General features: G+C 48.8%; 1 protein-coding gene across 10 annotated transcripts in view; it reads left to right on the forward strand.

The window, feature by feature from the left end:
- Nucleotides 1-1,710: 1,710 nt before the first annotated feature.
- TRAK1 (trafficking kinesin protein 1) overlaps nt 1,711-13,111 on the forward strand; it is a 118,610-nt gene continuing 107,209 nt past the window's right edge. For 5 of the 10 annotated variants that reach the window (XR_006385060.1, XM_044252440.1, XM_044252448.1 and 2 more), the window contains exon 1: nt 5,627-5,840. Coding sequence is in view for 8 of the 10 variants with exons in the window: in XM_044252440.1 (XP_044108375.1) it covers nt 5,750-5,840 (91 nt within the window). In the remaining 2 variants the exon portion in view is untranslated. Of the gene's footprint in view, nt 1,997-5,625; nt 5,841-13,111 lie in introns of those variants that run through there. The other 5 variants (XM_044252438.1, XM_044252452.1, XM_044252445.1 and 2 more) reach the window with 2 other exon arrangements.

Genomic DNA, 13,111 nt, shown 5'->3' on the forward strand with positions numbered 1-13,111 from the left:
TAGCATGGTTGCCTTGTCTCTGGTGGAGCTGTAATTGACACCCCCCCCCCACCGCCTGTGGCATAGTTGGGTTGTTGTTAGCATTTCACGATGGTAAACATCCTTTGCTCACATCCAGCCATGCTGCCCTCCTGAATTTATTACCACCCCTCCCACCCCAAGTAATGCCTAACACTGTTTCTTAAAAGTCTTGCCAAATTGAACCTTTTTATAATTTTTAAATCTTTGTCAGTCTGATAGAGATTTTGTTTGTTTGGACCGCTATTAAGGTTCCTTAATATTGTTTAGTGTGTGTGTTTGTGTATTTCTTTTTTGGGGACTAGAGAATCTATAAATCATTTGACCTTTTTTTTTTTTTTCCCTTTTCAGCTCTTTGCTTCAGGCTTGTGAATCGTATGCATTATTTAGACCTTAATTCTAAGTGTCCCTGGCTTAATTTCTCTGCCATTCTTAACTATAAGCAGGCCTTCCTCCCCTTTGAGTTCTTCCCATTGATCTGCTCACTAGTGGGAGTCTGTAAGGTGTGGTGGCTTTCCCTGGCTGGAGCTTCCTCAGGAGTATCAGGGATCGAATCTTTAAGCTTTTATCTGTCTGACAATGTCTTTCTGTTGTCTTTGCATAGAACAGTAGCTTAGTGGGCTCACAGGTCTCTTCAGGAGGTCTCCTGGTCCACCTCCGTAGGCCGTAGGCCGCTGCAGCCTGCAATATTTTTGGTGTCCTGCTTGGGAATTCCAGGCTTTTTCTTACCAGGCGGCTTCTCCATTTGTATTTGAATCACTAACTAGATGTCACAATCCAGTTTTATCTCTGGTTACCTTTCACTTTTCACCAGGGATCTACAGGCTCCCCCACTCCTTCCCACTTGATAGTTGTGTGTTCACTTTTAATGAGGGCTAATTCATTTATATCTAATAGGAACTCTTGGTGTATTATGGTAAATAACATCTTGTGGAGGGAAAAGGTCACAGATCTAGGGCTGTAGTTTTCTGTCACAACCTACTGGGCTGTGTTGGTATTGGGTAAAATGTCCGTTAGTTTCCCCCTCTTTTTGTTTCCTTTCTTATTTAAAAAAAAAGGTGGGGAGGACGCCTGGGTGGCTCAGTGCATTAAGCCTCTGCCTTTGGGACCATGATCCCAGGGTGCAGGCGGGGAGCCTGCTTCCCCCTCTCTCTCTGCCTGTCTCTCTGCCTACTTGTGATCTCTCTCTCTCTCTGTCAAATAAATAAATAAAATCTTTAAAAAAAAAAAAAAGAACTATACTGGTTATTTACTGTTAACTATACTGGTTGTTATACTTAATGAAAAAAAAAAAAAGAACTATATACTGGAGCAGTAATTCTAAAACTTTCTTGGTCCCAGGATCCCTTAAAAAATTATTGATGATCTCAAAGAGCTTTTGTTCATAGGCATTATACTGATTATATGAATTAGTATTAGAAATCAAAATGGAAATTTAAGCCACAGCTATACGGAAGGACACATTCCATTAATAAGCCTTCGGGGCAAGGTGTCACCCTACATCAGGTGGTCTCTGGAAAGCTCCACTGTGCCGTTTCTTGGATCAGAATAGAAGAATTTGATGGGAAATGCCTTGGTTTGCAGAATTTGTGATCTGAACCCACATCATCTCAGGGCCCTTATTTTACTGTCGTTTTTCAGAAGCTCCGCTAACTGCTCCTCTGTCTGGATTGTCCCCTAGGTTTCCTGTAAGGAGCCCCTGCTGGTACACCACACCTACCAGGGGCTGTCCACCTGACTGCCCCAGACTCCGGCAGCGGGGCCCCCGATGGCAGTGGGCACCTCCCCGTGAAACCTGCCAAGCTGGACGCCACAGCTCCGCACGACGACACTTCGGCCAACTCTGTGCCCCCTCTGGAGGCGTGCAGCCATGCAGTCCTAGCCTGCAGCCCGGGCATCCCTGAGGAGCACTATGTAAGCGAGGCTGTGGAAGATGCTCCCAGCTGCAGAGGGTACCGGGATGCCTGCACCATCACCGGTAAGGGGCCTTTCCTGCCTGGGGTGGGGTGGGGGGCATGGGGTGTGTGGCCACAGGAGTCATTGGGGGCAGGTGTGAGGGCCGGGGAGGACGAGTGGAGTGCGGAGGGTCTGAGCTTTGGGATGGCAAGAGCGACCATCCAGACCCAACATGAGATGAAGAATTGCCCTGGAGGTTAAGGATGGGAAATTTTCTTTCATAATTTTATTTATTTATTTGTTGGAGAGAGACACAGTGAGAGAGTGAACACAAGCAGGGGGAGTGGGAGAGGGAGCATCAGGCCTCCCGCTGAGCAGGGAGCCCGATGTGGGGCTTGATCCCAGGATCCTGGAATCATGACCTGAGCTGAAGGCAGATGCTTAACAACTGAGCCAGCCAGATGCCCCAAGGATGTAAATTTTGGCCCCTGAGCAGCTTGCTTGGCCTGTAGTGATGCTGGGTGTAGTTTGGCTCCTGCTTCTCTCGCGGAGGCTCTGTTTCTGATTCTCACATAAAGGCAGGTGGAATGGAAATCACACACGACTGCCTTGTGGGGATGCAAACATGGGGAGCTGCTCGTGGTGCCCGGCGTCTGCTGCCAAGGCTGGCTTAGATAGGGCTTCTTACACATGCCTGCAGCCGTCTGGCTTCCCTGCGGCCCAGGAGCAGAGTTCATCCCACTGGAGCTCCTGCTCCAGTTGTTGTCCGCCCCCCCCCCCCCGCCCCCAGGGATCATGGGGATGAGTGCTTGGCGGGGCTCCGAGCAGATGTAGTGTGGGCTGGTGAGGTCAGACAGCAGCAAGGAGTGTTGTTAGAGTCACATCTAGATGCCTTCATATCAAAGTTCACCCCAGTTCTCGTTTTGTCTGCAGTGTTTACTTTTCTCCTCCTGTTTGAAATAACACCCAGTGACAGCTGAAAATGTGCAGATTTGCTTCCAGTAGCTTTCCACTGATCTGTCTCACAGTTAAACGTGGGGGACCTCCTGTATGTCAGGAGTGTCCCAAGTAGTGGGCCAGGGGGATGGCCCAGGATCCCAGCCTGGGGGCCTCGCCCTTGTGCTGAGTTCCTGCCCCACGAGTGGCCCTCCGTCTGCTCTTGCCCTGAATCCCACCCCTGCTGGCCTGCCCACTTCTGGAAGGAGACATTTCCTGCAGCTTCTCTTCTTCCACGTCATCCATTTCCCTCTGCTCGGGGAGCTTTCCTCTTAGCACAGAAACATGCTATGATCTCTCCCTTCGTGAAGAGAATTGCTTGTGGTCCTCATGGCCGGTGCTGGTACCCATGTCTTTGCTCCTGTCTGTGCTCACTGCAGTTTCTCTTCTGTGCTCACCTGCACCCAGGACGAGCAGGGTGTGAGCCTACCATTCCCCTAGCACTGAAGGCCTTGTCAGTGTAGGGGTCCGTCCATAGGCTTCATCTTTTTGCCTTTTCAGGAGGGCTTGATACTGCTGAGCACTCCCTTCTGGAAATCTGGTCCTCCCTTGGCTCCCTGATTCTCCTGTTCTCCTACCTTGCTGACTGTTGTTCCTCCCGATCCTGGGGATGTTGGAGGGCCTGGGGCTTAGTCCTGCTAGCCCCTCCTTCTCTCATTAGCACTAGTGCCACAGGTGATCTCCCCAGGTCTCCAGGATTTAGAATCTGCCCCACACTGACCCCTGTCTAGCTCCTGTCCTCAGACTAATCCTCTCCCCTGGATGCCAGACATGTTGGTTTAAAGCCATATACAACATCTTCCCCTTGGGTGTCTGTGGGCATCTTAAACTTGAATAGCTAAAAGTGAACCCTTTCCCACTTAGGCTTGCTTTTCCTGTGGTCTACCCTGTCTTTATAAATGGTACTTTTGTCTTTGTAGTTGCCAAGACCAATCGCCTTGGAGGCATTCATGACCTCTGTATTTCTTTCACACCCCAGTTTGCTGGGAAGTCTTGGCTTGGCCTTCAGTGTGTCCAGAATTTGATGGTTTCTCACCAGCTCCACGGCATCTACCTGTCCTACGCCACCTTCCTCTTACATCTGGATTATTGCGGTAGCCTCCAAATTGGGCCACCTGCTTCCCTGCTTGCTTCTGTGAGGTCCGTTCTCCGTCTACCCACCAATGAGGCTTTTTAAACACAGTCAGATGATTTCTTTAACTCATCTGCTCCAGACCTCCAGTGGGCTCCTATCGGATCATGGCCAGTGGAGGTCTAAGTGATAGGGCTTTCTCACCTCTCTGACTGTCTCCTCTGTGCTCACTCCACCCCAGACACACTGGCCTCCTTGCTAATCCTTGGACTCACCAGGAATGTGCTGCCTTAGGACCTTTGTTCTTGCTGCTGCCCAGCACCTGGATCGCCTTACCCCTGATGTCCTCATGATTCCCTTTTCACATTCTCCAAAGGGGATTTCATTAGAGGCCATTTGTGACTGCCCTGAACAAAGAATGATCCACTGCTACCTTTCCCCTTCTCTTTTTCCTGCCTTACCTTCCTCCCCAGACTTAGTCATGAGTTATTACTGCATGTTTGTATTTTAGGGCAAGGACTTTGTGCAGCCCTGAATCCCAGTGATTAAAATCATACTTCATGCAGCCAGTGCTTGGCAAGTGGGGGGTCTCTTCTCCCCTTTTTACAGGTAGAGAGACTAAATCATGAGAGGTTCAGCATCCTGCGCAAGATCCTTGAGCTTGAGGAGTGAGATTGGAGTGCATGTCATGACCCCAGGACAGGAGTTCTGGGCTCCCCAGGAATACAGTCCAGTGGGGTGATCAGATGAACAAGCGAAAATGGATGGTGCGCCGCAGTTAGCACAGCGATAAGCATGGGCATATGGGAGCACGCTGAGAAGAGTGTTTGGCTAAGCCTGGAAGGGAAAAGTTTGTGGGAGGACCCAGAAGGCTTCCTGGAGGAGGCAGTGTCCCAACTGTGTCCTCACTTGTACAAGCATGTGAACTAACCCCTGGGCTTCCAGTGGAATCTGTGCCAGCGAAATCCAGGAAACATCCAGCCTGTTGAAGTAGTTTCACTTTCTCTGAAGGTGACAACCGAGGACAAAGAAATGGTCTAATGCAGTGCTGGAACTTCAAACCCCACAGGGTGTGGTGCCTGGAGGCTCTTTGCTGGGATGTTGGTGGCAGCCGGTGGGGGACAGCTGAGCCGCAGGGCTCAGCGCTGTCACACTTGGCAGCAGCTGAGTGAACAGGACTATGGGCACAGACCCTGTTTCATGGTCAAGGTGCTGGACGGCCGGATGGTGCAGGTTCAAGTCTTACTAGAGGGTCATCGAAATAGTGAAAACTATTCTCGGAGAGACCTGGAGTGTCCCCAAGAATGCCTCTCCGCCTCCAGGGGCTTTGCCAAGTACAGTCCCGGGAGCCCACTTGGCATCAGGCCTCCGGTAAATACCCTCCGCCCCCGGTTCCCAGCGAGCAGTGAGGTGAACAGCAGACCTTTTGTTCCTTTTTCATTTTTAGGCAAAGCCCAGTGTCTAGCACAAAGCCCTGCTCCCCTGCTCCCCCCCGCCCCAACTTAAGGATATCACATTTTGGGTGCGTCATTTTCTCTTTGGGGCGGTTTAACGAGATGAGCCGATAGGGTGCCCAGGCTGCCTGGAGTTACATAACCCATTGTGCCTCCAGAGCAGCCACAATCTTGGGATTTGCCCCAACAAGCAAACTGAGAAAGCTGCTGAGGGAGGCACAGCGGGGTGGCTGTGCTGAGGTCTTGCCCGCGCTGGGGTTCTCACGGAGAATCCCCTTTCTCTCTGAATTGCTTTTGGAGTGGATTTCTGTACATGGCCTTGGTACTTGGGTTCGGGCAGCCCGTCGGGGCCCAGCCTCTGCCAGGACTCTGCCAAGGCGAGCTCATTCGGACAAACGCATGTGGTAAGAGTGTCTGCTGTTTGTTTTCTTTGTGGTGTGGCCGGAAAGAAGAGACCACAGGAGAAGTAGTGTCTCTCCTGCCCTGTTTTGCTTGGCGGGTTGTCCTTGGCATATGGTGGGGAAATTGCAATATTGAGTCATTGAAGGGCAGAGCCGAGGGTCTACAGAAGCTGGTCCCACCTTGTCCCCTCATCCCGGAGGCTCGGGGGAGGCAGTGACATGGGGCTGTGAGGATAGCTCTGAGTTGGGACCAGGCCTCCTAGACTCCAAGCACTTTCCCCCTTGTGGTTCTTTGCAGCAGCTAAACAGGGAGAGTCTTCAAGCTCCCCTTCCCCCCAGCTCTTACCTCTCCAACTCTTGGATTTTTCCGAATCCTGTGTCTTCATCCTGGTTTCTCAGAACCTAACCTGGCATCTGGGTCAGCAAGGACTTTTTTGAAAGGCGAAGGAAGAACAGAGTTAGTGTCTCCCTTCCTCCCCCTCTCTTCTCTGCCTTTACTTTTTTTTTTTTTTTCTTTTCTTTCCTAAACATGCTTGGCCCCGTCCATACCTCTGATCCACACCCCAGTGATGGAGAGCTTGCGAATCATCTGTGCTCTGGCTTGTCTCCCCCGCTGAGGGAGCAGATCAGAGTCTGATGATGGATGAATGTCTGGTGTCTGTCCTGTCTTCCTGCTCTTACCAAGAGCTGATTGGGCCCAAACCCAGTAAACTGAGAGGTGAGACCCTCTTGGCCTGTTTGAATTGGTTCAGTTTTCAGGACATTTAAGAGTTCAATGAGAGATGATGGGGTCCTGTGAGTGTGTGAGTGTGGGGGTGGGAGGGCTATGTAAAGCCCTTCAGGCATGTGCTGTGATTCTGTTCAACCAATAGCTCTGCAAGGCCAGCATTTTGTTGGGGTCCAGGCTGAGAACTGGCTCCAGCTCTGAGCCCCGGAGGCAGGCAGAGGTTAAGCTGACCAGCGGTGGCCCCCAGAGAATTGCTCCCACTCTGCAAATCCACTGTTTAGGATTTGTTCCTTTTCTGTCGCTAGCCTAAGCCATCAAACTTGATGATGCTCTGAAAACATGCTCAGAGAAGATAATGTGGACGTCTTTTATGAGTTCAGTTTAACGTCTTGCCTGTTGGTTCCTGTCTAGCGTAAAAGTCCTCATGTGTTTCCCGTTGAGAAGTTTAGCCTGAATGGCTGAGTGAAACAGAAAAGAATGGACCGTGAAATATCCCTTCTTTCACAGGGTGAGTTGTGAATTAGCATCCAGGGAATGACACGTTTTCTAAACTCATAACTTGGACGTGTTCTTTTCTTCTTCATAGCGGAATCTGCTCTGTTGAGTGGATGTTTTGTGCGTGTAATGCAGGAGGAAGGCCTCATATGCTGATTTCTGGAGCTAATGTGTAAGCTTCAGCAAAACATGCAAACATTCACATCTGTCCTTTAAACACGCTGTAAGTTATTTTGGAGGTCCGCAGCGGATCCTCCTTCCCCCTCAGTCCCTCATCGCGAGAGGAGTGGAAAGAATATCTGTCCCACAGGGTCTTCGACAGACCTTGTAAAGTCTAGGCAAAATGCATTAGTAAGATTTTTACCATGTGATCTGGAATCTGTAATTCCAGGTGCTTGATATCTGTGTATTTTTTTATCCTCCGATTTGGTTTGCATTTTGAATTTGAAACAAGTTTTGAACATATCCAATGTATTCCTGTTAGTCTCTGACCATTTTAAACCATTTTAGGAAGCTGGCAAATAGTAAATGACATTAAACAAAATTAAAGAGTGATCTTGTTATTTCTTTTAAAGATTTTTTTTCTTTCTTTCTTTGAGAGAGAGTGAGAGAGCACAAGCAGTGGGGGAAGGGGCATAGGCAGAAGGAGAAGCAGGCTTCCTGCTGAGCAGGGAGTCCCATGCAGGGCTTGATACCAGGACTCTGGGATCATGACCTGAGCCTAAGGCAGCCACTTAACCGACCAAGCCCCTGGGGAGCCCTGAGAGTGATCTTATTTTAAAGTGTTAACCAGGTGTGCTTTGCAGGTGCTTCAGGACATTGATCCCAGCCTCAAATAGCATTCCTCATGGCGTTCCTTTAGCTGCTCCGTTTTCATAATGGATTTATATTAATTTGATTTGCAGGTATCAGAGTGAAGTGAGGGTTGCTTCATACATGCTTTTGTCAAGGGGCCCTCTTTGTGATGTGACCAGACCAGGGCTCAGGGGCATTTGCTGGCTGAGGGGCCAGGTGTGGACCTCTGGCCTCAGCACCCTGTTTGCCCCCTTGGCAGGGCATGCTGTAGGACCTTTCCAGGGACTTGGCGAGAGAGGGTATGAGGCTGGCAGGAGGAGCTTGGTGGAGTTGTTCCCCTGGGTTCAGATGTCTGTGCGATTCAGCGGTGACTCTGGGACTTGGGGCTTGGGGAGACCTGCCTGTGTTCTCTGCCCCCCCCCCCCCAATCTGGTGTGAACATTGACAGATTTGAGCCCTTCAAGCTGAAACCGTCGTGAACTAGAACTTTATAGCCATAATTACACCTGGAATGAATCAGATTTCATAAATCATGTATTAGTCAGGGCTCTCCAGAGGAACAGAACCAACAGGATATACATCTGTAAAGAGGTTTATTATGAAGAATTGACTCACAGGATTATGGAGGCTGACAAGCCCAAGGTCTGCAGTCAGCAAACTGGAGACCCAAGAGAGCCAGTGGCGTAGCTCCAGGCCAGAGACCAGCAGCTTGCAAGCTAGGAAGAGCCAGTGTTTCAGTTTGAGTCCAAAGGCAGGAAGAAGTTGATGTCAGCCCCAAAGCAGTCAGACGGGAGGAAGCGTCTTACTGGAGGGGGGTTTCTTTGTTCTAGTCAGGCCTTCACCAGATGGGATGAGTCCCACCCACATTAAGGAGGGCAGTCTGCTTTACTGGGTCTACTGATTGAAATGTTAATTTCTTCCAAAAATACCCTCACAGAAACACCCAGAATGTTTGCCCAACTCTCCGGGCTTCCCATGGCTCAGAAGGGTTGACAGCCATCACAAATGCTAACACAGGCTGACACTTAAGAGTGGTTGTTTGTGGCTGGCAGGCTTCGGGGCACTGCTGTGGAAACTCATTTCGTCCTTGGCACAGCCCTGCTGGGGTTGGGGTGGCGGGCAGTGTTATCACTTGCACCCTTAAGGAGGTGTACAGTGGAGTGACTTGTCCTCTTATGTGAAATAGGGGTCCTTGGTTTAGACTACATGGTGTCATTTGCTGACCCTATTTCAGTGGATTTCCTCCATGTGAAAAAAACTTTTTTTGAGGGAGAGAGAGTTCTTGAGCAAGTAAGCAGGGGGAGGGGCAGAGGGAGAGGGAAAGGGAGAATTTTTTTTTTTTTTAAGATTTTCTTTATTTGAGAGAGAGAGGGAATACGCACAAAGGGTGAGTGAGAGGGAGAAGAACACTCCCTGCTGAGCAGACTTGATCCTGGGACCCTGAGATCATGACCTGAGCCAAGGGAGAGGCTTAACCGACTGAGCCACCCAGGCACCCCCTAAAGACCATTTTAAAAGAACCAGCGTAATGCTTCCTTGTAATGTGGGCAAGAAGCCAAAGCAGACTGCTATAACCTGGATTTCGGTTGTGACTACAGGCCCGTGGCCTTGCCAGGGTGCGTGACGATCAGTCAGCTCCTGCCCCTGCAGGTGGGATCACTGGGGAAGGTGGCAGCTGCAGAGGCAGTTGACCATGTGCTGAGTACTTCCAAGCTGTGCTGAGTAACGTCCAAGCAGGAGCCGCTGTTTGGGGTAGACTCCTGTCGGGGGAGCCTTTACAATATTTCCAGGGTTTACATCATAACAATATGCCAGGGAACTGTGTTGCATGTATATCTTTTGGGTCATTTATCCTATGTGTCTGTAAGATAACAGGGAATGTGCATTTAGGATTTGATCTACATCACAACCCTGCCCTCCAGAGAGCCTGCACCCATTAAGTGCCCAGTACGAGTGGAAGGGAGTGGCCATTTCCTGCCAACTTTGGGCATCGTCAGCCCTTTTCATCTTCGTTAATGAGTTAGTCAGGAAAAAGGGGACTTCATTTTACTCTGTATCTTTTTCATTATGAACAGTCTGTACCTCTTTTCTGTTCCATTTTATTTTCTGCAGACAGCCTGGTTTTTTGGTCTCTTTAATGGTTTTTGTCCTTTAAGAGGTATAATTGAGTTTCTGTTGTGTGTACAGAGGATAGGGCAGTGTGTCAGGTTAAGATTCTTTTACATTTCAGAAGAGGAAAAATGTCTTAAAAATAGTCACACGAATTACTATTTAACTACTATTACTATAGATTTGATATTCATAGGAGAACCAGAGGGTAATAAAAGATTGTATAAAGGGGATTTCTGAAGTGGCATTTCCAAGAAGGTTTCTATGGGAAAGCAGTGTTTGAGCAGAAGTCTGAAGAGTATGTAGGAGTTTGCATGGTGGGGATGGGAGAAGAGCATTCTAAGCAGCAAAGACAGCATGAGCAAAGGCCCTGTGGCAGGAAGATTATTGACAGTCATAGCTAAGATTGAAAGAGCGCTTACTGTGTACTTGATGTTGTCCTAATTGCGTTTTATATCTACCTGCATTTAATTCTCATGTATCACTTATGCAGCATACTTCCCCAAATCTTGGCCGTTGAGAACAGCAAACATTTATAGTCTCACATATTTCTGTGGGTTGAGAAGTTAGGAGTAGCTTAGCTGGGTGGTTTTAATTCAGGGTCCCTTGCAATGTTCATGAAGGCTGCCGGGGATATCGATGTTCCCAGATAATTGAGCAACTATATGATGAAGACACTTGTGAGACTTTCTGGAGTGGGGACTTCAGTTTTGACGGATGTTGCCAGAGCAGTTTTATTTTTATGCAGATAAAGTGGGGGTGTCTGGGCCCACACCCCCCTGCACCCCCCTGCACCCTGGGTATTGGCAAACACCTCTTGCTTTGCCAACTGAGGCGTGAAAACAAGAGCGCAGATGGTCTCGATTTACATTCCCCTCAGTACGTAGAAGGAGTTTTTATTTTTATTTTCCGTATCTGAGAGAAATGCTTCTTACCAGTTTCTGTTTTTAGCCCATGGAGTAGTTAATTCCATCATTCCATATAAGAGAATAGTAATTTACGCTTTCCTTCCTTTGCCAACGGTGGAGAAGCTCTCCTTGTACCTGCCTCACGGGCTTGCGTGAGGATTCACCGAGTTACCTCACGCACGGTGCCAAGCATGCTGTGGGCACATAGTAGGTGTTCAGTGAGTCCCTTCCTGTGTTGTTACTGTTGCATGCCGACTGTTTATCATCTGTCCTTTGTCTGTTATCGCTGTCTGTTGGTCTGTGTGTGTTTGGCCCGGAGGAAAGGCCTGGGCTGCCTGAGGCCAGGTTGCTGGGTGGAGGGTCAAGGGGAAGGACAGCAGGTTGCAGAGTTGTTTCACCTGTTGCCCTTCCGCTCTCCCTTGGTTTGTGGTCCCTTCCCCCTCTTCTGTCTGTCTCACTGTCTCTGAGAGGATCCCAGGTTTTTTTTTTTTTTTTTAAGATTTTATTTTTTTATTTAATAGAGAGCGAGAGATCACAAGCAGGCAGAGGAGCAGGCAGAGAGAGAGAGAGAGAGAGAGAGGTAGAGAGAGAGAGGGCAGGCAGAGAGAGGCAGCGGGCGTCCCGCTGAGTAGGGAACCCAATGCAGGGCTGGATCCCAGGACCCTGGGATCATGAGTTGAGCCAAAGGCAGAGGCTTTAACCCACTGAGCCACTCAGGCGCCCCCCACTTTGCCCTTTTTCTGTGTCCCAGACTTACTCTGTCCTTTCTGACGTCAGCGTGCTCCCACCCATCTCCCAGAAATGTGCTTCTCTTTTACCCACTTGTGGCTCTTCTCTCACCTCTTCCTTCCTTTGCCCGGGCTGGGTTTGTTCCTCCTTTTTTGTTACTTTACTGCTCTCCTTGTTCTGGGTCAGGCTCTTCGGGGAGTGGCAAGCTGGGCGGGATTTGGCTCCCATCACTGGAAAGCCTTGCGAGGGGACCTCGGGGTGGGTCTCGGAGGCTTCTGGAATGCTCGGGTGGCAGAATTTGTTTCTCTGCCTGTCTAATGGGGATGATGGATTTATTGAGGGGGTGAAGCAAGTGACCTATTTCTGTGAAATACTTAGAAAAGTGACACTCAACAGGGAGCCCAGTGGCACCTTCTACAGTGATGGAAATGTCCTCCATTAAAATGTCTTCATAGACTTTCAGCATATGATCTCTGATTTTGCTTTTTTTAAAGCTCTGGTTGATTATAGAAGTGATTGGGATCAAATATACTTCCCATTACATTATTGAATATTTGTCTCAAAAATTTCTTGATGAACTTGGGGTACCTGGGTGGCTCAGAGCCTTCAGCTCTGGTCATGATGCCAGGGTCCTGGAATGGAGCCGGCTCAGTAGTGAGCCTACTTCTCCCTCCCCCTCAGCCCTTCCCCCTACTCATGTTGTGTCTCTCTCTCTCTCTCTCTGTCAAATAGATAAATAAAAAAATCTTAAAAAAAATTTTCTTGATGAACTCTTGGGATTCTTGCTAAAACTGTTTTCTGCTTAGTTGTGGTTCTTTTTATTAGGTAATGAGGGGTTTTGTTTTTGTTTGTTTGTTTTTGGGTTTGTTTGTTTGTTTTGGTGTTTGTGCCAGGGAAGGTCTCTTTTTGCCTTGGTTTCTAGAAAGTTCAGTTGCCTTAGGTTTTCACTGAATAGGTATGCTGGTAAAACTGTCCTTGCCTACTTCTGACTCCTTCCATTTAATAGAATACACAGGGTGCTCTCTTTTTATGCTTCTTCTTCTTTTTTTTTTTTTCTTTTTAAGATTTTATTTATTTATTTGACAGAGAGAGAGAATGAGCACAAGTAGGGGGAGTGGCAGGCCGAAGGAGAGGGAGAAGCAGGCTCTCTGCAGAGCAGGGGAAGCCCGATATGGTACTTAATCCCAGGACTCTAGGATCATGACCTGAGTCATGAAGGCAGTGGCTTAACCAATTGAGCCACCCAGGAGCCTCTTTTTATGCTTATTCTAACATAGTTCTGTTGAAACCTTAATGGACATACATGAGGTTTGAGAGGAAATAAAGGTTGACTCACTATACTTTCTCAAGGCTCCATGAACTTGTTCCTGTGGGAAGTCCACCCACCCCCATATTTTAGCCTGTACAGACTCTGACAGTATTCCCAAGGGAGAAGCAGCGTGCCTTCCTGGGGTTCTCAGCCTAAAGCATGTTGGCTTTGGGGCAGAGACATTTTGGGTGTGTTTTACGGC

The sequence above is a fragment of the Neovison vison genome, chromosome 6 (genome assembly GCF_020171115.1).
Source record: "Neovison vison isolate M4711 chromosome 6, ASM_NN_V1, whole genome shotgun sequence".
Taxonomy (NCBI): domain Eukaryota; kingdom Metazoa; phylum Chordata; class Mammalia; order Carnivora; family Mustelidae; genus Neogale; species Neogale vison.